Here is a 24,157-nt window from a genome sequence, read left to right as displayed (position 1 = left end):
TTCTTTTCCTCCTATAGGATCTTGTTAATAAACTATACCTTATTCCCAGCCCTTTGCTGTCAGTGATTTTCTTTACCTAAGTAAATATGTGCAGGATTTATTTATTGATTTTGTCTTTTTGTCTTTTTAGGGCCACACCCAAGGCACATGGAGGTTCCCAGGCTAGGGGTCTAATTGGAGTTACAGCTGCTGGCCTACACCACAGCCACAGCAATGCCAGATCCAAGCCGCGTCTGTGACCTACACCTCAGCTCATGGCAACGCCAGATCCTTAACCCACTGGGCGAGGCCAGGGATCGAACCTGCAACCTCATGGTTCCTAGTCGGATTTGCTTCTGCTGCGCCACAATGGGAACTCCTCCAGATTTATTTTTTTAAAGAGGAGAAACAGGAAAATCATGTACACTCCTGCACATACAGCTTTTGTCAGTCCTGCCTCCTCTCACCTTGGCTCTTTTCTCTGTTCTCTTTTTAGCCTGGTTAGCCTTTGCTCATGAGAGTTGGTGTTTACTGTCTACTGCCATTTCTAGAAACAACTCTTACCCACTTCTAAATCTGATGGACACTTTTCCGTTTCGTGTTTCTGCCTTTCCCGGGACACCGGAACCTACCCGTCTTCCCATTGTGTCTGCATTCCCGCCATCCTGATCTTTTTCTCACACTTTGTTTTGTTTTGTTGTAATACCTTCAGTGTTTATTCCTCATACTGTTGGTGAGTCCCTGATTGTCCTCAACTGGTTTCTTTCTTTTCTGTTTTGCTTAGATTTTAGTGTTTGCCAGGTTCCGCTCTGGGCTTGTTCTTCTCTCTGTGCTGTGTGCTTTTCCTAGAGGAAGAAATCTCATGGATTGTCTTGGTCTCACCTGTCTCCTGCCTGCTGTTAATTTCTTCCATCTACATATTTAGTTACCTCCTTAATTTTAGATCTTGATTTCCAGCTGCATACTGGAACTCTTCAGCTGCAAAGCTTCCAAACTCAAATTTGACATGCTTAACACTAAACTTTATTTTCCTGCCCCCGGTGTACCATTGGGTAATGTGACTACCATCTGTTTTGTGTAATTTTCTAAAGTTAAAAGCATAACTTTAAAGTATGGAGTAAACATAAAGATTTATTATTCTAATTAATTAAGAGAACCTGTTAGGATAAAGCTGATTCAAGTAGTATTTGAGGAACTGGTGTCTTATAGGCAATTTAATTAGGGAACTTTAGATGCCACTTATCAGGCAGCAAACTGCAGTCTTTGGGATTATATTTATTGTCTACTGTTAATGTTTGTATTACCACTGCACACAAATCTGCAGGGTAACATGGAAATTTGTTGTCGGAAACCCTATTAATAAGAAATGGCAGAGTTAATGTTTTGTCTTCCAGGAAATTAAATAATTCCTAGGTGAGCCTGTTAAATATTGTTTCATATGGCGTTGAGAGGATATTGCAGTCAGTCTTTTTTCTTCATGTGTTTGAGATAACTTTTCTTAATCTTTGTCACCAGAGTTAAGAAACTTGAGAACTTAATGTTCCTATACATGTGCATGCTACGGTTTTAGAAACACAATCCTAGAGTTCTTTTTCTCATTGTGTAGATTTTAATTGTCTAAATGTTTGCTGATTCCCATCTCTTTATTTCACCTTCCATTGTTACCAGACTCTCATCTATCCCTAAATCTGTTTGATGACTTATCTGTAGGTTTACTTTTAGTTTTTTAAGGAACCTCCATTCTGTTAGCCATAGTGGCTGCAACAAATTACGTTCCTATTTCTCCACACCCTCTCTAGCATTTGTTATTTGTAGACTTTTTGTTTGCTTGGTTGTTTTGTTTGTTTTTGTTTTTGTTTTTTTTAAGCCATATGCAAGGCATGTGGAAGTTCCTGGACCAGGGACCTGAGCCACACCAATGTCTTTGCTGGATCCTTAACCTGCTGGACCAGGGAACTTCCTACTTGTAGACTTTTTAATGATGACCATTCTAACTGATGTGAGGCGGTAACTTATTGTAGTTTTGATTTGCCTTTCTCTAATAATTAATGGTATTAAGCATATTTCCATGTACCTCTTGGCCATCTCTATGTCTTTGGAGAAATATCCACGTAGACCTTCTGCCTATTTTTTGATTGGACTGTTTGTTCTTTTGATACTAAGCTGTATGTATGAGCTGCTTGTATATTTGGAAATCAATCCCTTGTCTGTAGAATTGTTTGCAAATATTTTTCCCAGTTCATAGGTTGTATTTTCATTTTGCTGTGCAAAAGCTTTTAAGTTTACTTAGGTCCCCTGTGTTTATTTTTCGTTTTATTTCCTTTAGGAGATGGGTCCAAGAAAATATTGCTGTGATTTATGTCAAAGAGTGTTCTGCCTATGTTTTCCTCAAGGACTTTTATAGGATCCAATCTTTAATCCATTTTGAGTTGATTTTTGTATATGGTGTTAGGGAATGTTCTAATTTCGTTCTTATACAAGTCACTGTCCAGTTTTCCTAGCACCACTTGTTGAAGAGACTGTCTTTTTTTCATTGTGCAAGAACGCTTCCTTTGTCAAAGATCAATTGACCAATAGTATGTGGCTTAATTTCTGTATGTCTTTTTGTGCCAGTACCATGCTGTTCTGATTATCGTGGCATTGTAATGTAGTCTGAGGGCAGGGAGTGTGATTCTTCTAGCTGTGTTCTTTCTCAAGATTGTTTTGGCTCTTCATGGTCTTCTGTGTTTCCATACAAATTAAAATTTTTTTTTGCTTAAGTTCTATGGGAAATGCCATTGGTTATTTGATAGGTATTGCATGAATCTGTAGATTGCCTTGAGCAGTATGGTCATTTTAACGATATTGATCCTTGCAATTCAAGAGCTTGGTATATCTTTCCATCTGTGTATGTCGCCTTCAATTTCTGTCAGCAGCATTTTATAGTTTTCAGAGTACAGGTTTTTTGCCTCTCTAGGTCGGTTTATAGTTTTCAGAATACAGGTATATATATATTTTTTTCTTCTTTTTTTTTGGCCGCAGCATGCAGTGGCTTGATGTGGCATCTCAGTTCCCAGACCAGGGATTGAACCCTAGGCTGCAGTGGTGATATGCGGGATTCTAGCCACTAGACCACCAGGGAACTCCCTGTTCTTCAATATTTTATCATTTTGATGTAGTGGTGAATGAGATTCTTTGCTTAATTTCTATTTCTGATGTTTTGTTGTTAAGCCTTTTAAACTGAACCTTTTCAACCTACTAAGGACAAAATTAAATCACCCTTTTGTTTTTCATTTATAATACTCCTTTTGATATTGCTTCTCATATCATTTAGTGTGTTTTATGATAATTATTCACTTAAGCATTGTTCAGTTAAACTGATTATTTCAAAAAAACAAAAACAAAAGGAGTTCTTGTTGCAGCTCAGTGGGTTAAGGACCTAGTGCTATCTGAGGATGTGGGTTTTTGATCCTTGGCCTCGCTCAGTGGGTTAGGGATCTCATGTTGCCACAAGCCGTGGTGTAGGTTGCAGAGGTAGCTTGGATCCACTTGCTGTGGCTGTTGTGTAGGCCCCAAGCTGCAGCTCTGATTCATCCCCTAGCCTGGGAACTTCCATATACTACAGGTGCCACCCTAAAATAGAAAAAAACAGAAGAACTTCATTTCAAATAAATGTAAAAGGATTAGGACCCTCTGGTTATCCCCTCTACCTTGGAATGTGATAGTTCTCTTAATGTTTGGCTCTTTTTAAAAAAGGTAAATGTATGATTATTTTTCTTCATTTGTTCAGGCATGTAGCATAGTCATAAATAGTATAGACTTTAGATCAAACCTGTTTTTGAGTGATGGCCATGTAACCTATTGGCTTTGTCGCCTTAGTGTTATGATAACTTGGTGTGTGCCAGTGTGCCACCGTTTCTCTAAAGGGAAGTTATTTCCAGTACTAATTTTGTAAGGTTATGAAAATTAAAAGGCGCTTTGCCCGGTATATTGTAAGCACAAAATACGTGTTACCCATAACCATTTTTATTTTAATATACACTTTAAAACCTGTATTTTCGCCACTAACTATTGTTTTCTACTTTTACAAAAACATGATTTAGAAATACTGTTTTTACATGTTGCACAGTATTCCAACATGACATTGGAATGGTTTTGATGCCCCTAAATTGAATTGAACACTTAACAGACTCCATTCTCAGATAACATAGCCCCTTTCCCTATGCTCAATAGCTCTTATTCTTATAATTCCTTTATATAACTTTTCTGATGAACTGGAACAAAGGCGATACATTTCTCCCAACTTCCCTAATGCAAACTAATACTTACTTTTCTAAACTAATGTTGAGTTCATTAAAGGTTCCTGAACCACATCACACTGTTCGGCAAAGATGCAACCTTCTAAGAGTTTGACATTTGACGTTGTAACTGTGCTATACATACTCATACTAACTATACTCTTATGTTCTAACTAGTGGTTTTGTATTGCCTCCTTCCTAAATCTAAGCGAAATATGATTTATGTGGTTTCATATGAATTGTTTGGTCATTTTCCTCTCTAATTCCTTTCTTACTCCGGGTGTTGGGCCTGATGGTTCCCCTCATTTCCCCCCAGATTCTCCAGTCATTTAATTGTACTTCCAGGCACTCATTAAGTGGCTGCTGTACAATCGCACAAGTCAGGCACTGTGCTAAGCGCCTCACGTGCATTGTCTCTAATACCCAAACCCTAAGTTAATAGTGTTATCTCTAGTTTAATAGAGAAAGAAACAGAAATGAAGGTACAGTATTGTATTTCTTGTTAAGTGGCAGAGCCAGGATTTGATCCTCAGTGTTCCTGTGTTAGAATCTAGTTGGGGGGTAAAGAGCAGTAAGCTCTTTGTGAGCAGGGGCGTTTTACATGCCGCCGTATCTCAGCCCCTCTCAATCCCTTGTTCCCAGGGAAGCTTAAGGGATATTCATTCCCATTAAAGATAGTCATGTTTGAAGTCTTTGCCATTCTTTCTTACTGGAAATACTTACATACTTACTTCCTGGAAATAACTTCCCTTTAGAGAAACTGTGGCAAGAATGACTTCTCATAAGCAAGTGTGACATTCCATTTTGTTGCAGATTGTTTCATGCTGCCTCTGGTACACTTAACGTACTGTGCTTTCTCCTACGATACACTCAGTCACAGCCTTTTCGTTGGGGTCTATGCAACTGTTGACATCTGCACTTCCGGACACTTACTTGCAACCTGCAAGTCTGGATGCCATTACTTGTTGCATGCGGGCGGCTTAATTTTTTAACACTTCACTTTCCTTATTTGTAAAGTAGGAATAATAAATGGGTTTATAAGGCTCATTGATGCATTTAAATTTTGCTTATTAGAATAAAATGAATAAAGAGCTGTGGAAATTAAGTTTACTACTGTTGCTGTTACTCTCCAGTTTCATAATCTGAAGCCAAACCAAGTATCCTTGGAGGAACATCTACATAAAAGGCATAAATGGTGGGGGGGTCAGGGGGCACCCTAGATAAATATGATCCATTTTATTTATTTATTTTAATTTTTTCACTTCTTTTTTCTTTTTTTCTTTTTTTTTTTTTTTTTGCCTTTTCTAGGGCCATACCCACGGTGTATGGAGGTTCCCAGGCTAGGAGCCATCAGCCTACACCACAGCCACAGCAACGTGGGATCCGAGCCGCGTCTGTGACCTACACCACAGCTCATGGCAGCGCTGGATCCTTAACCCACTGAGCGAGGCCAGGAATCAAACCTCCAACTTCATGGTCCCTAGTTGGATTCATTAACCACTGAGCCACAACGGGAACTCCTAAATATGGTTCATTTTAAATGTCAATTCTCCTAAAGCTGAAAACTTTGTACAGATACTGCATGGGATATTTTTCGAAAAATGTGAAAATAAGGCCACTCTCCTTCAGCTTTAAGTTGCCTATCAAGTAGGTAATAGGTAGTGATTACACAGTAAATATGCTAGCTTGATTTCGGACTGTTCATGATTCTTCTGAATTAGCTACATTGGAGATTTGTTCTCTATAAAATTTCCTTCATGTGAGAAAAATTCTGCATAAATGCTTAATTTTGTTTTCCTTTTATACGTTTGGCCATTTGACTAGGAAGAACTATCGTATCCTAAAGTTAGTTTTTTTTTCTCTAGCCTTAGCCTCTCTTCTGTGATATTGATTTGTGAAATTAAAGGAAAATCAGTTTCCAGAATGTTTGCAATTGAAGTTTCCTTAAAAAATGGAATCTTGGAGTTTTCATTCATTTTAGGTTATCAAAATCAGTTCTTGCAGGAGTTCCCATTGTGGCTCAGTGGTAACGAACCCGACTAGTATCCATGAGGACGAGGGGTTCTGCCCCTGGCCTTGTTCACTGGGTTAAGGATCCGGCTTTGCCGTGAGCTGTGGTCACAGACGCGGCTCGAATCTGGCCAAGGGGCTGTGATGTAAGCCGGCAGCTACAACTCCGATTTGATCCCTAGCCTGGGAACTTCCATATGCTACCAGTGAGGCCCTGCAAAGACCAAAAGAAAAGAAAAAAAGGAAATGTGGTTTCTTAGTATAACTCACTTCTGTGTGTTTTAAAATTTAATTACTAAAATGTGGCAGGTATACTGATTGGTGAAGAGAGTACACAATATTCACCTAACAAGGAGGACATCGTTGCACGGTGATTTGGGGCTCTTCTTTAGAGACAGGAGTTGAGTTTGTGGTCGTGGTGCTCTCTGGAGGGGCTAGGTCTCCTTTACACCAGGGTTCGGAGGACTGGTTCCTCATCGGGTGACTTGGACTTCACTCAGGGGACTTTGAAGTGGTATGTACTTGTAAAGGGGTGAACACTCCCAAGGGTTTCTTCAGTCTCTGGATTTGTTGATACCTGGCGGGGGGTGGGGGGGTGGGGTCTTTTGTATATCATATGTTTTACGTTTACTTTTGGGCAGTTCCACCAAGTTTTGCAGAGTCTGGTTGCCCTTCCTCAAGATCAGTTTATGCTTTAAAAGCAGGTAGCGTTTGAGAACTAAGTGTCTTTCTTGTCATTTTTCCTCTTAAATCTAAAGGATTGTCCACGAGTGGCCGGGTGTTGGTTGACGAGTTCTTAAGATGTTGGGAGCTTTATTAAAGCTACTTTGCTAACTATGGGTCAGATTCACCTGCGTGACTTACATATTCACTTGAATGACTTAATGCCCCATGAGAAACAGTAGGCATTTAATAGCAGGAAATGGGCAGGTGAGATCTCCTAACCCTGTTTAATAATAGTATTATTTTCTTTTCAAGGCGAGAGGCGCAGTATCTTGTTTTCACATAGTTTAGGGCTCCGAGCAAGGTGGCATCAAGATGGTTTGAGGTTAAACTTCTTGAATTCTGAAATAGATTGGTGTGTTATTTCGTTTTTGAGTAGGGTGCAGTTGTTCTCTAGTTCAGTACAGCCAGGAAAGCGCTTTCAAAATCTTTGTCCCTTTTCTGCACCCATATTCTGAGGGGAGAAGTAGAAGAAGGCCCTCATTTTTTGCCAGAGCTTCTCAGGTGATTGGGATACTCACCCTGAATTAAAATAACTTCTTTCTTCATAGCACAATCTCTTCATAGCACAATTCACCTTGGAAACTATATAGCTGAAATTTAAGACTCATGTTGACAGTGGTTTTATGGTAATGTTTTCCCCAGTATATTTATTTTACCACAAGTATTCTTTTTATTCTTCTGAGTAAATGTTTATAGTAATCACAACAATAGTTAGTATATACTGAGCCCTTGCCATGTGGTAGGCACTGTGTTAAGTGGTTTGCATGGCTTTGTCTATTTAATCTTCACAGCTACTCTATGCAGTAAGTTCTTCATCCCCATTTGATAGGCTGAGGCCCAGAGACGTTTGTATACAAGGCCATACGTTTTGTTAGTGTTGGAGTTAGGATCTGAACTCAGTCAGAGGCAGTTTGACTCCAGAGCCCAGCATTTGTAGTAGAGTGACCTACCATATTGCTTTCAAAGGATAAATAGCAAAAATGGCTCCTTTCATCTCAACTTCAGACCCCTAGTCAGTCAGTCAGTACTATTTGCAGGGGATATGTTTCAAGATCCCCAGTGGACGCCTAAAAACCGTGGCTTGTACCAAACCCTGTATATTATGTGTGTTTTCATATGCTAATGGGGTTGGGGGGAGGCACGTACAGTGGATACACTGGACAAAATCATGATTCCTCATCCTGAGCAGGACAGAGAGGGATGGCGTGAGATTTTTCCATCGCTACTTGGAATGTCGTACAATTTAAAACTTGGAATTTTCCATTTAATATTTTTGTACCGTGATACATAACTGAAACCATGGAATGCAGAACTGGTGATGTGGGGGGGGAGAGTTAACATAGTCTGTTTTATGAGTTTTTCTGCCAGTTTTAAATGTCTAAACAATAGGTAAAATACACATGCGAGCCTTTAAATATATGTGTATATATACACATACACATTTACACACACACGCACACACACACAGATGGGAGTTGGTTATACCTTTACTCCCCTAACATATCCTGGGGAGAGCTTTCCATCGATAAATGTAAATTGAACCTTCCTCTTTCTCTTTTACTGCTTGCATAGTATTTCTTCTTTTTCTTTTTTGGCTGCACCCGTGGCATATAGAAGTTCTTGGGCTGTGGATCAAATACAGGTTGCATCTGCAATCTTTGCCACAGCTGTGGCAATGCCCAATCTTTAAGCCACTGCTCCAGGCTGGGGATCAAACCTGTCCTGGCACAGAGACCGCATTGGATCCTTAACCCACTGTACCACAGTGGGAACTCCTCATCTTTTTTCTTTCTAAGATTGAGAGTAATTGCATTAGTAATTAGAACTTTCTGACTGAAGTTTATTTAGTGTATTAATTGATGATGTGGGCGTGTGTGACACAAACAGTTCTTTTCTACTGAATTAAGTCAACATATAACTCAAAAAAACGCCAAGCCGTTTTCCTGTTAACAGTGCATGGAATCTCTTCATATCCAGTAATAGATTTAGTTGATTAACTTAGATTCTTTTTGGCACAACTTTCTGTAACGTCTTAGGACTGTTCCTTCTGTTCCCTCCCAATAAGCAGAATTAAAGAACTCTACTTGGAGTTTGACTGTAGGTTTAAGAGAATATTGTGTCAGATTTGATTTATAAAAATGGTAATTGTTTGAGTTCCCGTTGTGACCTGGCAGAAATGGATCTGACTAGCATCCCTGAGGATGCTGGTTCAATCTCTGACCTTGCTCAGTGGGTTAAGGATCCGGCATTGCTGTGAGCTGTGGTATGGGTTGCATTCGCAGCTCGGATCCGGCGTTGCTGTGAGCTGTGGTGTAGGCCAGCAGCTACAGCTTTGATTTGACCCCTAGCCTGTTACTGTTTCATATGCCATGGCTGTGGCCCTAAAAAAAAATTGTAATTCTTTCTTTCTATGATAGTAATATTGGCCTGTTTTATCAGTTAAACTCGTTTTCTTTTGAGTATCAGCATTTTTCTGAACAGTTTCTTATAGAAAGATAGAGTTCAAGTTAATTGATAAGTTTTTTGAACTAAATTATTTCATTTATCAACTATGTTCACAATTTCTTATTGCCAACACCTCCTTGAGATGCCTAATATACTGATTTGACAGAAGAAGTAAACGAAATGTAGAGATTAAGTTTCTTATCCAAAGTCATGGCCAGCACAGCTGATGCTGAAATCCAAGATATCTGGGGCCATTTCTCAAGTTACTGCATTGAGCTGCTTTCCCCTTCTTTCTCCATTAAGATACCGTAGTTTTACTGTTTTCTTTGTAGTCATGCTTTCATTTGTTAACAGTAATACTGTGAAGTAGGCATGACGTATGTTGTTTTTATTCTGTGGCTGAGAAATCTGAGGCTAGAAGTGGTTTGTGCAAAGGCAGACCTTTAATTTAATCCCTGTTCCATCACAGGACTTGAGCCAAGGTGTTCTGACCTTAGATACAAGGCCCCTTTCCACGTACAGTTAGAAATGTGGAAGTTCCTGGGCATTCCACGAGAAATCCAAGTTAATTTTATGTTCTGGGTTCTGGACTTCATGCCTTGAATTTGATGTTTTTCCGACATTTTGTATAACATTAATCAACCAGACTTTAAGAATAGACAGTGCAGCATTGGTGAAAGCTATATGATCAAGTTGTTTACGTAAGATTTTCCCTTCATATTTGGTGCCCCTCATTTGTTTTCTGTGTTGTACCATGTGTAGTTGACATTTTAATTTTTTCCCTTTTTTTTTTTTTCCCCTTTTAGTGAATGGTAGTGTCTAGAAAGGGTATGTCCCTTCAAGAGAGAGGTGCCAATGTCCAACCGGCCTAATAACAATCCAGGGGGGTCACTGCGACGTTCACAGAGGAACACTGCCGGGGCCCAACCGCAAGACGACTCGATAGGAGGAAGGTATGTACTTAATGGCAACTTGAAAAGAAATTGGGATTCAAGAAAATATTTTGAAAACCTGCACTATGAGGACCAGAACTTGATGGATTTGCTGTAAATGGTTGATTTTTTCCCCTAAGTTTTGAGCCAAGTAGCCCAAAACTGGAATTCAAAGTGGTTATTTAATCATTCCCTGAATGTACAAGGCTCAAAAAATAGTTGGGGTCATTAAAAATAGTTGGGGTCATTGACATTATGAAAACTCGAATCCCAGGGTTGCTGGCACCCCGCACAACGTGTTTTTGCCTTTCCTTCTCCTCACTTCCTTAAACACATGCTGTGACATGAAGGTTCGTGAGTCCTTAATTTGTTCACCTGATTGAAAGGAAGCTGGCTTGTTTTTAGACCTTGAGTTTCGATACCTAACTTTTGAGTTTCTTCCCCCATCTTCCTCCTTGACAACAGGGGGACCCCGACAGGCTGGTGAGCACATCGATTCTCACTAGTTGCTTCTTGGTCTGGTGCTGACCCCATCTTTTTAGCTGGAGTAATTGTGTAGGTGTTAGCATGAAGAACCAGATACATTCTCTTGAATATAGAAGTCCATGTCTGATTTAGCTAAAGACTTGTTTTTATGCATAAAGTACTCAAAATTACTTGAAGGCCTAATTTTTCCAGTCCATGGACTAATCATATTTAGCTTACAATACATTATGGCTAAATTCTAATAAGATTACCTGGTGTAACATTTTGAGACATTGCCATGTATTGTCTAATACATTATTTAAAAATTTGTATATATCAGATGTAAAGAAATTGAAACATCTTGTTCACATCCGGCTGTTTCAGTGGTTGAACATTTGGGTTCTGGACTAGGACAACTTTGTGTGCAATTTCTGCCTCTGCCATTAAATAGCTGTGCGTCCTTTGTTCTATCTTTCAGGAAACCTCACTTTTTTAGTTCACACAGTAGGGATACTTATTTCATAGAGTTATTAGTTAACTTCAGTATTACATATATTATGTTAAGCTCTGTACAATGCTTAGTACAGAATTCTGTTCTGAAATTTTTTTTTTGCTTTTTTATGTTTAAATTATTTGTTAGAGCAGCCACACTTTATCTTGTTAATTAAAAAAATCACTCCTCCATTGTAATAATGTTACATATTTAGAGAATTTAGAAAATATGTATGTCTAAAAAAACAAAAATCAGTTTCACAATCAACTACAACCACTGTTAACATGGGCCTTTTCCTTCTCAGTCTCTTTTTACTGCTTGTATGTGTGTAGTGCACATAAGTTACTTGTGCCTTTTGAACAATTGCATGTCAATTAATTGCATATAAATTAATTGCATATGTGTTAATTAACCTATTAATCCCCAGGTTATATTTAGACTCTTGTACATGAATGACATTTTGTGCTTCTAAATCCACAGTGATATTTCAGCACTGTTACCTTTTCTCCACATCAGAAATAATGTAGAATTATTTCAATGTTTTATTATATATTTAAAAAAATGAGCAGAAAACAAATGGTTAATGGACATGGTTAATACTAATGATTAAGATTTATTGGCTTAGGGAGTTCCCGCTGCGGCACAAGGGGATTGGTGGGGTCTTGGGAGCTTTGGGACTCAGGTTTGATCCTCAGCCTGGCACAGGGGAGCTTAATCCAGCTTTGCTGCAGCTACAGCTGCAGCTTAGGTCACAGCTGCGGCTCAGATCTGATCCTTGGCCCAGGAACTCCATAAGCCAAGGAGTAGCCAAAAAAGAAAGAAGAAGAAGAAAAAACGCATTGGCTTAAATAACAAAGTTGTAATCAAGCTGGAACTCACATTTGTAGAATGGCAAATCTTTCCCTGAGGTTTATATGCTTTAAGCCAATCAATGATGTGCTCAATTGTGAGGGAAAATAAAATGTAAAAATGTGTTTGGAATGGCAGAAACATGTCAGATAATAGAAAGCATGGTGTACTTAGGGATTTATAGCTTTAATCCCCCTCCTTTTCAGTCACATAGCCCTGTTTCAGCTCTCAGGATGCCAAACTTTTACATGTCTGTGAAAGTAGTACACACATGAGGGCCAATTTGCTTTTTAAAAAATCTGGAATCGTAATAATCCTGTTCCTTAAAAATTGCTTAAAACATGGCTTTTAAAGACTTCATGTTCTATTGTGTGGATATAGCATGATTTTAGTAATAACTTTGAAGGTACAGATTTTTCCTGTTTTCATGTGGATAAGTATAATTATGATCAGAACATAGAAGTTTAGAACTTGAGTCCAAAAAGCCATATCAGTTTGGCTGAGAATGCAAATTAGAAGATATTTATGCATTTGAATTTCATTTTACCATTTTAGACAGCGTGATTCTTTTGTTCATGATGCAATCTCCAAACTGGAAGGGACTTTTTCATCAATCCCCCGGTTGCCTCTGGAAGCCCCAGTAGAGTGTGTGCTGTACTAACAATTATGTTACCTCCAAAAAACCTGTAGTGATGTGGGGGTGAGAGGATTGGGGCTCATTGGGAGAGAGCAATTACAGCTGTATTTTCATTTTTTTAATCTGACACCTTTTGCTTAGTTTTCCTAAGTAAAATGCTGTTATTGTAAGCTTTTGTTAAAAAAAAAAAAAAAAACCCAGTCGATTTGGTTCTGTAAATGTATTCCTGGTGATAGAGTGATTCAAATAGTGGCCATAAATTAGAGCGTCTGCTACACCAGCACTGGTGAAGCAATTGTATATATGTATTCTTTCAAGTGAGACTCTCGGACACTGTTGTCTGGAGTTTGTAGTTCCTGTTTTCTAAGTGTGGCAGCTTGCTCCGCTTCACACAGCTGGTAAGTGGAGTCAGGACTTGCTCCTTGACCTCTTCACGCTACAGTCAGTAATTCTTTTTATTACGCCAGACTGTTTCTCCTGCACAAACCACTTGATCCAAATGATGAAGGACCTGAGAGGGTATGAAGTACTTAAAATTGAAGAGTATTATTCAGTTTAGAATTGAAGAAGCAGTTTTTCCCCTCCTTGGATTTTTTAATCCATTCATATTTGATTCACTGTTTCCTTCCAAACTTGGGCCTTGTTTGTGCAGGTCCTTTTCCCAAATCAAGATTTTAAAAAAGCTGGATCTTTGAGAAGTATTTAATTTCTCCTGTTCATTCCCTCTCCTCTTTTTCACCCATTCTTCATCTCTGTCCATAATGGAACTAGACATTTTCCTTCTCTTGTTTTTCTTTTTTTTTTTCTTCCGTAATTTTTTGTGCTGTCATTGGTCTGTTGCTCTCTTTTCTGTTCTCTTTTTCCTCTTTAGGAAATCACTCTCACCTCCACTGCTTGTCTGTGGGCTTGCTCTCAGGGATACCACCTAACCTTTCCCACTTCTAGCACAGGTACTTGCAGGCCCCCCTCCCTCTGCAGTAGCATCTTCATATGTCATGTGCTTTTTTCATGTTTTTCTCAAATGTCAGTAGTGGGGTTGAATTCAGTTTTATAGCAGCTTTTATTAAGATTGCTCTAGTGAAAGTTTCTTCATTATTGTTATAAAACCACAGCATGTTGAGAATAGAAAATTGGGATGCTTCAGGAAAATTAAGAATTAAGGCAAATTTGGATTTCCCATTGTGGCTCAGAGGAAACGAATCTGACTAGGACCCATGAGGTTGCAGGTTGGATCCCTGGCCTCCATCAGTGGGTTACAGATCCGGCGTTGCCCTGAGCTGTGGTATATAGGCAGATGCGGCCTTGGATCTGGCATGGCTGTGGCTGTGGCCAGCGGCTGTGGTTCTGATTAGACCCCAGCCTGGGAAAACCTCCATATGCCGCCTCCAGATGTGTCCCTAAAAAGCACACACACACAAAAAGAATTAAGGTAAATTTAATTCAGCCACCTAGAGGTAATGATGGTTAGTATTTCTGCTTTAGGTTTCTATTCCATGACTTTATATGTAAGCCTGTGATTTAAGTTTGGGTTTCTAGTTTCTTCCCCCAGTTTTCTTCTGTAAAGTTTGGGTTTCTAGTTTCTTCCCCCAGTTTTCTTCTGTGTTGCTGTGCCTACCACATTTGAAAGTGATTCTGATTTTATCAAGTCAGATTCCTGAAGTGGGTTCATAGGACCCAGGATATGAATATTTTGAAGATTTTTTAAAAATTGCTAAATTGTCTTTCAGAAAGATTTTGCATTTTTTTTTGCTTTTGATTAAAACAATTTATTCTCCTGCTAATACTTGCTGAAAATGCCTTTTTTTCCAAATCCTGCTTAATATATAGTATACTATTTTTAATAAAAACTGGTGGGAAGAAAGGAATCATTTGATTAAAGTTGCCATTTTTTTGGTTTCTATAGAGTTGAAGATCTTTGCCACATGTTGGTGGCCATTTTTATGCATTTTGTGAATGTTAGTATCCGTTGTCTATTTTAATTTTGGAGATGATTGTTTTTTTACTAGACCCCTTCATGGAAGCTGACATGGGCAAATATTTTTCAAGTTTTATTACTCGTTATGGTTTGTTTTAATTTATAGAAGATGTTATTTTATTTATTTCTTTTTGTCTTTTCGCCTTTTCTAGGGCCACTCCTGCGGCATATAGAGGTTCCCAGGCTAGAGGTCGAATCGGAGCTATAGCCGCTGGCCTATGCCAGAGCCACAGGAACGCAGGATCCGAGCTGTGTCTTCAACCTACACCGCAGCTCACAGCAACGCCGGATCCTTAACCCACTGAGCAAGGCCAGGGATTGAACCCACAGCCTCATGGTTCCTAGTCAGATTCGTTAACCACTGAGCCACAACGGGAACTCCAGAGGAATTTAAATTTAGATAGGCAACTCTCTTAGTTCTTTGCTTCTTTTCTTCTTTTATTGCCTTCTCCATCCCCAGGATAAAATTTTCTTCTCAGTTCTGTTATATATTTTTTTTTTTTTTTTTGGTTTTTAAGGGCCACATTCGAGGCACACGGAGATCGCCATGCTAGGGGTCCAGTCGGAGCTTCAGCTGCCAGCCTATGCCACAACCAGATCCGAGCTGTCTCTGTGATCTATACCACTGCTCACTGCAGTGCTGGATCCTTAACCCACTGATCGAGGCCAGGGATTGAACCCACAGCCTCATGGTTCCCGGTTGGATTCGTTGTGACACAATGGGAACTCCCCAGAGCTTGTTGTTTTTTTAATGGTGTGAGGAAATGCTTGAATCCAATTTCTACCCCACCTCCTCACCCTCATTAAAAAAATTTGTCTGCCAACTTTTAATAATTTATTAATGATGGAAACCTCAATTACGAGATCTAGAGGTTATAACTTTCTGTTAACATTTTTGAAGCAGAGATTTTATTTTTTTTCAGCTAGCATTAATTATACAGAAAGAAATAGATTGTGTTTTAAGAAGTATTTCAAAGGGCTGGGATACAGAAAAAAGAAAATAAGTATCCAGAGGCTTATCCACAGGATTGGTGTATGTTAATATTTTGATTTGTATCTGTCTTTAAAACACAATTGAGGAGTTCCCGTCGTGGCGCAGTGGTTAACAAATCCGACTAGGAACCATGAGGTTGCGGGTTCGGTCCCTGCCCTTGCTCAGTGGGTTAAGGATCCGGCGTTGCCGTGAGCTGTGGCGTAGGTTGCAGACGCGGCTCGGATCCCGCTGCTCGGATCCCGCGTTGCTGTGGCTCTGGCGTAGGCCGGTGGCTACAGCTCCGATTCAACCCCTAGCCTGGGAACCTCCATATGCCACGGGAGCGGCCCAAGAAATAGCAACAACAACAACAACAAAAAGACAAAAGACAAAAAAAAAAAAAAAAAAAAAAACACAATTGAGTGTGCAAGCTGGTTACACTGTAAATACTTTGAATCCTGCTTTTTTCGCTTAGCATTTCCTCTTATGATTTTTTGGTAATTGTTTACAAATGGTCACATGATTTGCTGAATCGTGTGGTATTTTCCACAATTCATTTTTGTTTTTTGGATAATTGAGTGGTTGCAGTGGGAAATGTTTTTGCTTAGGCTTAAATGTTTGCATTTCCAGTATCTCTTAAGGCTATATTCCCAGAAGAGTTTTTTATGGTTAACTTATTTCACATAACTTTTTTCTGTAATTTACTTATCACCATCAGAAAGAAGAGTGCTTTCTCTCATCATTCTATTTCTGTTATCTTTTGTATTGCATTTTTCTGCTAATTTGATACAGAAACATTGCATTAATTTCATTTTATTGGTGTCTCTTAGTAATGCAGTTAGAAAACATTAGAAAAATAGGTTTTTAAAAACATTTCTTCAAGTATAGTTGATTGGTAGCATTGTGCTAATTTATGCTGTATAGCAAAGTGACTCAGTCACCCATACATATACATTTCCTGCGTTGTATTATCTTCCATCGTGAGCTGTCCCAAGAGACTGGTTATAGTTCCCTTTGCCCTACAGTGGGACTTCATTGCTTATCCATTCTAAATGTAATAGTTGCAGCTACTAACCCCAAACTCCCAGTCCATCCCACTCCCTCCACACTTCCCCCCCACCCCTAGCAATCAGGTTTCTTCTCCATGTCTGTGGTTCTGTTTCTCTTCTGTAGATAGGTTCATTTGTGCTACATTGTAGATTACATATGTATGGTATTTGTCCTGCTCTTTCTGACTGACTTTGTATGAGAATCTCTAGTTGCATCCATGTTGCTGCAGATGGCATTATTTCATTTTTTTTTTAATGGCTGTCATATTCCATTGTATATATGTACATCATCTTCTTACTCCATTCATTTGTTGATGGACATTTAGGTTGATTCCCTGTCTTGGCTGTTGTGACTAGTGCTGCTATGAACATAGGGGTGCATGTATCTTTTTGAATTGCAGTTTTATCCAGATGCATGCCCAGGAGTGGGATTGCTGGGTCATGTGGAAGTTCTCCATTTAGTTTTCTGAGGAACTTCCATGCTATTTCCTATAGTGGTTGCACCAATTTACATTCCCACCAGTGGTGTAGGAGGGTTCCCTTTTTTTTCTTTTTCTTTTCTTTTCTTTTTTTTTTAGGGCCACACCCACGGCATATAGAGGTTCCCAGGCTAGGGGTCTCATCAGAGCTACAGCTGCTGGCCTATGCCACAGCCATAGCGATGAGGGATCTGAGCAGCACCTGCTGACAGCAGTGCTAGGACCTTAACCCACTGAGGGAGGCCAGGGATCAAACAACCTCATGGCTCCTAGTCAGATTCCTTTCTACTGCGCCATGACGGGAACTTTGGGTTCCCTTTTCTCCGCACCGACTCCAGCAGTTGTTATTGGTAGATGTTTTAATCATGGCCTTTCTGACTGACGTGAGGTGTTAGGTACCTCACTGTAGTTTTGATTTGCCTTTCTCTAGTAATTGGTGATGTTGAGCATCTTTTCATGTGCCTACTACTGGCCATCCGTATGTCTTCTTTGGAGAAATACCTATTTAGTTGGGATTTCTGCCTGTTGGTTTTGTTGAGTTGTGTGGGTGGTTCGTCTGTTTAGGATGTTAAGCCCTGGTAATGGTAACCCTGAGGTAATGATTTTCCTCAGTTGTCTGCATGTTGAGCGGTGGGTAGATACTCTTTTCCACCGTGATCTTACTCAGCTTGCTGGCTCCCCATTGCCTTGGGCCAAAGCTGGGACAGTCTCTAGTCTTCCTTCTTGCTGAGCTCAGTGATGGGACTGGCCGGGTCACACGGTCCAAGCTGGGAAGAACTGGAAGCCTCTTCCTCTCTGGTAGCAGAGGAAAGATGCGAATCTCAAGTTGCCAGCTGCACATCTCCTGCCTCATGGAAGAAGATGGGCAGTCAGAGAAAAGCAAATATACCAGAGATTGAGTGTGTATTAAAATTCTGACAAATTCTACTCCTCAGTTCTTCAGAGCTGTATCATCCCCTGCCTTCTTTAGATTTGATTATTTAGCTGTTCTGATTTGAGAGGTATGTGTGCCTTATTTGAATAAAGCTGCTTTTTTTGGCTTTAGAGTTAAGAGTCCTGCCTTAATGTACTTGGCGGTACAAACGCAGTTTAAGATCGTATTCAGCCCTTTGTGGAACCCATTCCAGGTGGCAGGTATGGGAAAGGGAGCAGCACAGCCTCGGTCACAGGCAGTTCCGGTTCCGCAGGGGACAGGGGCCTGTGGATGATGATTAAAGTCAGGTGGTGCAGGTCTCCGGCAGCCCAGCAGCTTACGGATCTGGCGTTGTCACTGCTGTGGCTCGAGTTTGATCCCTGACCCAAGAATTTCTGCATGATGCAGATGTGGCCGAAAAAAAGAGCGAAACATTTCTGGTGAAGACCAAATTGAGTGAGCTCTGAAAGCTGACGCAGTTGTAAAGCATGTGGTACTTGTCGGTCGTATTTGTCTCTGCTTGACCTGTGGAGTCATTAGTTATCTCCAGAGTGGATTTTAGTTCTGTTTTTTGTTTCTCATGTTACTTCAGTTACAAGTAGTAGGTTTTCCGCAAATACTAGTGTCGGGTGGAGATGAGGAGATTTTCTTTCTTGGTATTTCTAGGCACAGAAGTGTGCCTTTTTTTTTTTTTCCTGAAACGGCCATGAAAAGGCAATTGACTGGAGTGAAGGCAGAAAGTTGAAACAGGGTCTGGTCTAAATGAGCCATGTGCTGAAGTAGTCTGTCTGGATCATGCCACAGTAACCATCGGCTCCTAAATACCGGTATTTGTAACCATCCCGGCACTAGAAAACGTGTCCATCCTGAGTCTCTTGCAGGCTCTGTCCTGTGTCTGCACACTCAGGTGTTCGGGGCTCACTGCTGTGGCAGCAGGAGAGGGGGCTGCCCAAGGTTTCCTTCAGACGTGATTCACTTCCACTCACAGTCTCTTGACCAGAGCGAGTCCAGGGCTGCATGTAACTTCCAAGTGGGTTTGGCAAGTAGCATCTCACCGTGTGTCTGGAAGAAAGAGAAATAGAATATTTGTAAACAGCACCTGTAGCCATCACAGGCTGTTTAACATTGTTTTCTTAGTTTCACTCCAGTGTCTACAACAGATCATTTATTTCCCCAAAGTTTTCGTGCACCATGGCCGTGTAATTGTGTGTTCTCTTCATTCCTTTAATTAATTACCCAGTATGGGTACATTTTTTTTTTTTAATGTTCTTTTTGTGTGTTCCTTTTGTTTCTCTCGATCTCTTTTTTTTTTTCTTTTTCGTCTGTACCTGTAGTTTATGGAAGTTCCCAGGCCAGGGAATCAAATCCAGCTGTAGCTGCGGCCTACACCACAGCTGCAGCGTTGCTGGATCCTTAGCCTCCTGAGCTGGGCCAAAGGTTGAACTCATGGTGCCACAGAGACAAGCCAGATCATTAACCCACTGCGCCACAGCGGGAACTCCTGTCCCTTTTTCATCCTGACCTTTGCTCAGTCAGATGGGAACTGAGGAGGAGGAGAATGTTAAGAGGAGACATGGTATGATGTGAAAATGACTTCACTGTTATGACCAAATTGAAACTACTTTAACAAACGGCTTATACTCAATTGAAACTACTTTAAAAACCAGTATGTACTCAAGTTGGCCAAGTAACTCGTCACTTGCTCCTTTCAGTAATGATGACTCTTAGTGCATCACCGTGCACTTTGTATTTCAGCCACAGGACCACGTGTGCACCTGCTCTTGGCTGCCTTGGTAATGCTGAGGATTGGTCTGTCCCATCAGACCTTGGGGCTGGGAGGCAAGATTGACAGTGTTATGGTCAACTGTGGCCTGGTTGCCTTTGTGTAAAGAGGAACAGAGGCTGCTTTTTCTAGGTGGAAGTTTCGCATATTGGATTCTTAAGAGTATCTGTGTTAAGATTCTTCCTTGGACCGAGAAAGTAATATTTTATCCATTGTATAGTTTTCTCTGCATTATATTTTTTTTTTTGGCTTTAATCATCAGTTATAAGATTTTGTCCAAAAGTCACTTTACAAACATATTGGAAACCTATAAGATGTCAGATACCATAGATTATTTCATATCCTTAACTGAGGATTTGCTCTGATTCTCCTACAATATTAGAGGAATACAATGTTTGTATTACTTTTTATGAATGTTTTCTCAGTCTCAGAATGCCTTCCTGGGAGAATATCACTGGGGCTAAAAATTTGAATATATATAAAAGCTTTTTCAATAATTGAACCACATGTTTCAACATCATATATGGAAGGCTGCTGTTTTTGCTTTTTTTTTTTTTCTCTTAAATGAAGAAAACTGGAAGGAAAACTGGAGTTTTAGGAGTTCCCATCGTGGTGCCACAGAAGCAAATCCGACTAGGAATCATGAGATTGTAGGTTTGATGCCTGGCCTCGCTCAGTGGGTTAAGGTCCTAGCACTGCTGTCAGCTGTGGTGTAGGACGCAGACACGGCTCGGATCCTGTGTTATTATGGCTCTGGCGTAGGCCAGAGGCTACAGCTCCTGTTCAACCCCTAGCCTGGGAACCTCCATATGCTGCCAGTGCGGCCCTAAAAAGACAAGGAAAAGGAAAGAAAAGTGGAGTTTTATTTCTCTCATAAACTTTTTCCAAAGCCATAAGCCCTCAATTTTGACCTGTGAACAATCAAATAGGGACAGAAATACCAACATCTGGGTAGGAAAAAAAATAACTGCAGAGCTGCAGGCCTTTTACTTTGGCTGCTGAGCCCAGGTGCACCTGTGCCATTTGAGGTTTAGGGAACTGGAATACCTGGGCTCAGCTTCACCTTTTCTGCCTAAGGGTTGTGTGATTCCGGGCAAGGCACATTTCTTACATCTTTAAAATGGAAATAAACCTGCCTTGGGTGTCATTTGAGGATTAAGCAGTATAATGTATTTAAAGAATTAGCATAATGTTTATCACGTAATTGCACCTTTAAAATTATTCTGTGATCATTTATAAGAACGACTGCAGGAGTTCCCGTTGTGGGGCAGAGGAAACAATCCGACTAGTATCCATGAGCATGCAGGTTCGATCACTGGCTTTGCTCAGTGAGTTAGTGGGGGGGACTGGTGTTGCCTTGAGCTGTGGTGTAGGTTGCAGATGCCGCTTGGATCCTGAATTGCTGTGGTGTAGGCCGGCAGCTGTAGCTGTGATTTGACCCCTAGCCCGGGAACTTCTGTATGTCATGGGTGTGGCCCTAAAAAGCAAAAAGAAAACCCACCATTGCCATTAATGAAATAATATTGCATCACTAATGGCTAATTTACTTATTTTTTAAAAAATTTTATTATGATTGATTTATCATGTTCTGTCAGTTTCTGCTGTGTAGCAGAGTGACCTGGTCATACGCGTGTATACATTCTTTCTCTCTCATTATCCTCCATCATGTTCCATCACTAATTCACCTTTATGATCTTGGTATTTATGCTCCTCACCCCACTGCTTTATTTGTGAAAAGTGAGGGCAAAAGTAAATTGAGCTGTAAGGTTCCCTTCGGTGGATCTTTTCCCATGGTTTCGATTACGTGCAATCCCTCTGCTTTTTTCTTTACACAATAACATAAGTGTTGTGGTTTACTCACCCATCCTCAGCATACCCAGATTGCTGAACATATAAAATTGTGGCTTTTGCTTCCCTGCTTCTAACCCTGTCTCTTGCTGCAAGCAATTAAGAACACAGTCTAGTAATCCTTCCACAAAGGCATTTAAGCCCTGCCCTGTCCTTTCAGCCTTGTTTCCTGATGTATCTCTGTGCTCAGGGAAATTCATATGGTTTACCAGGTGCCCTGTGGGCTTCATAATTTGCTGCCTCTCTGCCTTGGTCTGGGCTGCTTTTGACCAGTGCTCTTTGCCTTCAGCTTTTCATTCTTTAGGGTGTGGTTTAAATGCTGTCTGGTCTGTAAAACATGTATTTTCCTGCTAAGCGTAATTTCTCCCTTTGTTGTGAACTTTATAGCCCCTTAGGTCTCTTTGTTTTATGAGATTCTGACCCCTATTAGTACAGGGCCAGTCTAGTGTGCTATCAGTTTTTATGTGCCCTGTTATGACTTGCATGTACTTGAGTTGGGAAACCTAATGTCTCTTGAAATGGGGAGTTCGGTACAGTGGCTCTCAGCTCTGTCAGATCCAGTGCTCCCATGCTCTAATGTGGATCGCATAATGTAAACATCTTTATTATGATGCCTCTTTAGTATCTTGAATTATTAAGAAGTGCAGTCAATGCCTGCTTATACAGCTTAGAAACACAATGTCGTGTTCCAAGCATTTTACAAAGGTAAAAATAAACAAGTAAAAGGAAAACAACAAAATAATATCTCAATAGGTAATGCTTTGGTACTATATTGACACTATGTTCAGATGCTTGCACCTGTATTTAAATTTATTGAATGTGACAGCTGCAACGACAGACTTAAATGTCATCAGCAGCATTTTCATTATAAACTTTCCCAAAATGACGCATGGCTCTTGGTAAAGCTGCAAAAAACAAATACAGTCTTTTCTTGATTTCCATGTATTCCTGGAAAATTTTAAGCATGTAGAAAACCATGCAAAATTAAGCCTGAAAATTGTAAGTCTATTCTCCCCCCCCCCCCAATGTCATGGCCAGATTTTAAGTTTTTCATAAGGTCTTCATGTGTTATTAAGGCTATTAGAAATATATTGTTCATTGGACAGTTTTTCACTATGTCTGCTGGCTCTGCATATTGCATGGCATGTGCTACCTCTAGTGCTTACCTGTTAAAATGCTGGTAGCACCGTTGTTCCCCAATATGTGTTTTCAGAATGCAGCCTAGGGAAAGATCCACTATTTTTTTTTAATTCTGCTTTTAAGATAAAAAAGAAGTTCTAATTGACAGAATTATTTGGGTTAGCATTTTATCATAACTCAGCATAGGAATATTCGTCAGACTAGTCAGCTTCTGTTTTGTGACTGAAATGGAAACTAGTACATTTTATAGAGAACATTGGTGAATTTTTTGTTTACAATGGTTTAGGTGAACTTTTCATCTTGATTGAAAATCAGGGGCATATTTAAAACATTTTTTATAGGATTATAAACAAAGCATTTAATTTTTGGAAGATAAAACAATGTTATATTGTGTATATAAACTATAAAAGCATAAAAATGTATGTGTATACATAAACAAATTTGGAGATGTAATTAACTACCAAATCATTTATATTTGGTAATGTGTACATATAGGTGAGTTGTGAATATGTGACATAGGTACTAATTTCAAATAAAAGGTACTAATTTAAAATAAAATCTTGCCTAAGATGAGAATAAGAATGTGCTCTTTGCTACAGTGTTTTGGCCTCTTGTAGATGTCCTCTAGACTAGAGATGCTTTCTAAATTTTTAGACTACCAGGTATTTCACTAAAGAGCAGTAGAAGTTAAATTAAAATATCTAGAATGGACAGTCACTACAGTTTGCCTAAAAGTCAGCAAGAGACATTTGAGACTTGCTTTCGAGTTAATCTGGAAAGCAGGTAACCCAGAGTTGATTATGGTGTGTTCTGTTGCAACTCGGGTTTCTTAATGTGGGTGGGTTGGCCCACATGCCCTTGGTAAGTAGGGAAATGATGTCAGTATTACAAGCAAATGGTGAGTGTCCGTAGGTGGTTTTTCCTACAGTATTAATATATGAATTGAAATTGGGACAGACCTTTCAATTAAAGAGTAAGATTTGGTTTATCTATGAAGGTCTTAGGAAAAGCCTGGAAATCATGCCGACATGAGTTAAATCATTTAGTGGAAGAAATAGCTAGTTCAGTGGCTCCCAGAACCACCACATTTTGAACAGGAAGCTCAAAACTATTTACTCCTGTATATGTAAAGAAAGAAAATGACGAAAAGGGACGTCTCCTCCAGAATTCTATTTTTAATTTCT

The 24,157-nt window shown here is 39.8% G+C and overlaps 1 protein-coding gene across 50 annotated transcripts in view; it reads left to right on the top strand.

Moving 5' to 3' along the window:
• The window catches only part of TRIP12 (thyroid hormone receptor interactor 12), a 152,575-nt gene that overhangs the window by 35,124 nt on the left and 93,294 nt on the right, over positions 1-24,157 (top strand). For all 50 annotated transcript variants that reach the window (XM_085000617.1, XM_021075098.2, XM_021075097.2 and 47 more), the window contains exon 2: positions 10,244-10,390. In XM_085000617.1, coding sequence (XP_084856743.1) covers positions 10,293-10,390 — 98 coding nt within the window. In that variant the 5' untranslated portion in view covers positions 10,244-10,292. The remainder of the gene's footprint in view (positions 1-10,243; positions 10,391-24,157) is intronic.

The sequence above is a fragment of the Sus scrofa genome, chromosome 15 (assembly GCF_054392235.1).
Source record: "Sus scrofa isolate SSC_HxYL_T2T_F1_AM1 chromosome 15, Sscrofa_HxYL_maternal_Yorkshire_Landrace_v2.0, whole genome shotgun sequence".
Classification (NCBI taxonomy): Eukaryota; Metazoa; Chordata; class Mammalia; order Artiodactyla; family Suidae; genus Sus; species Sus scrofa.
This window is presented reverse-complemented; position numbering and strand designations above follow the sequence as displayed.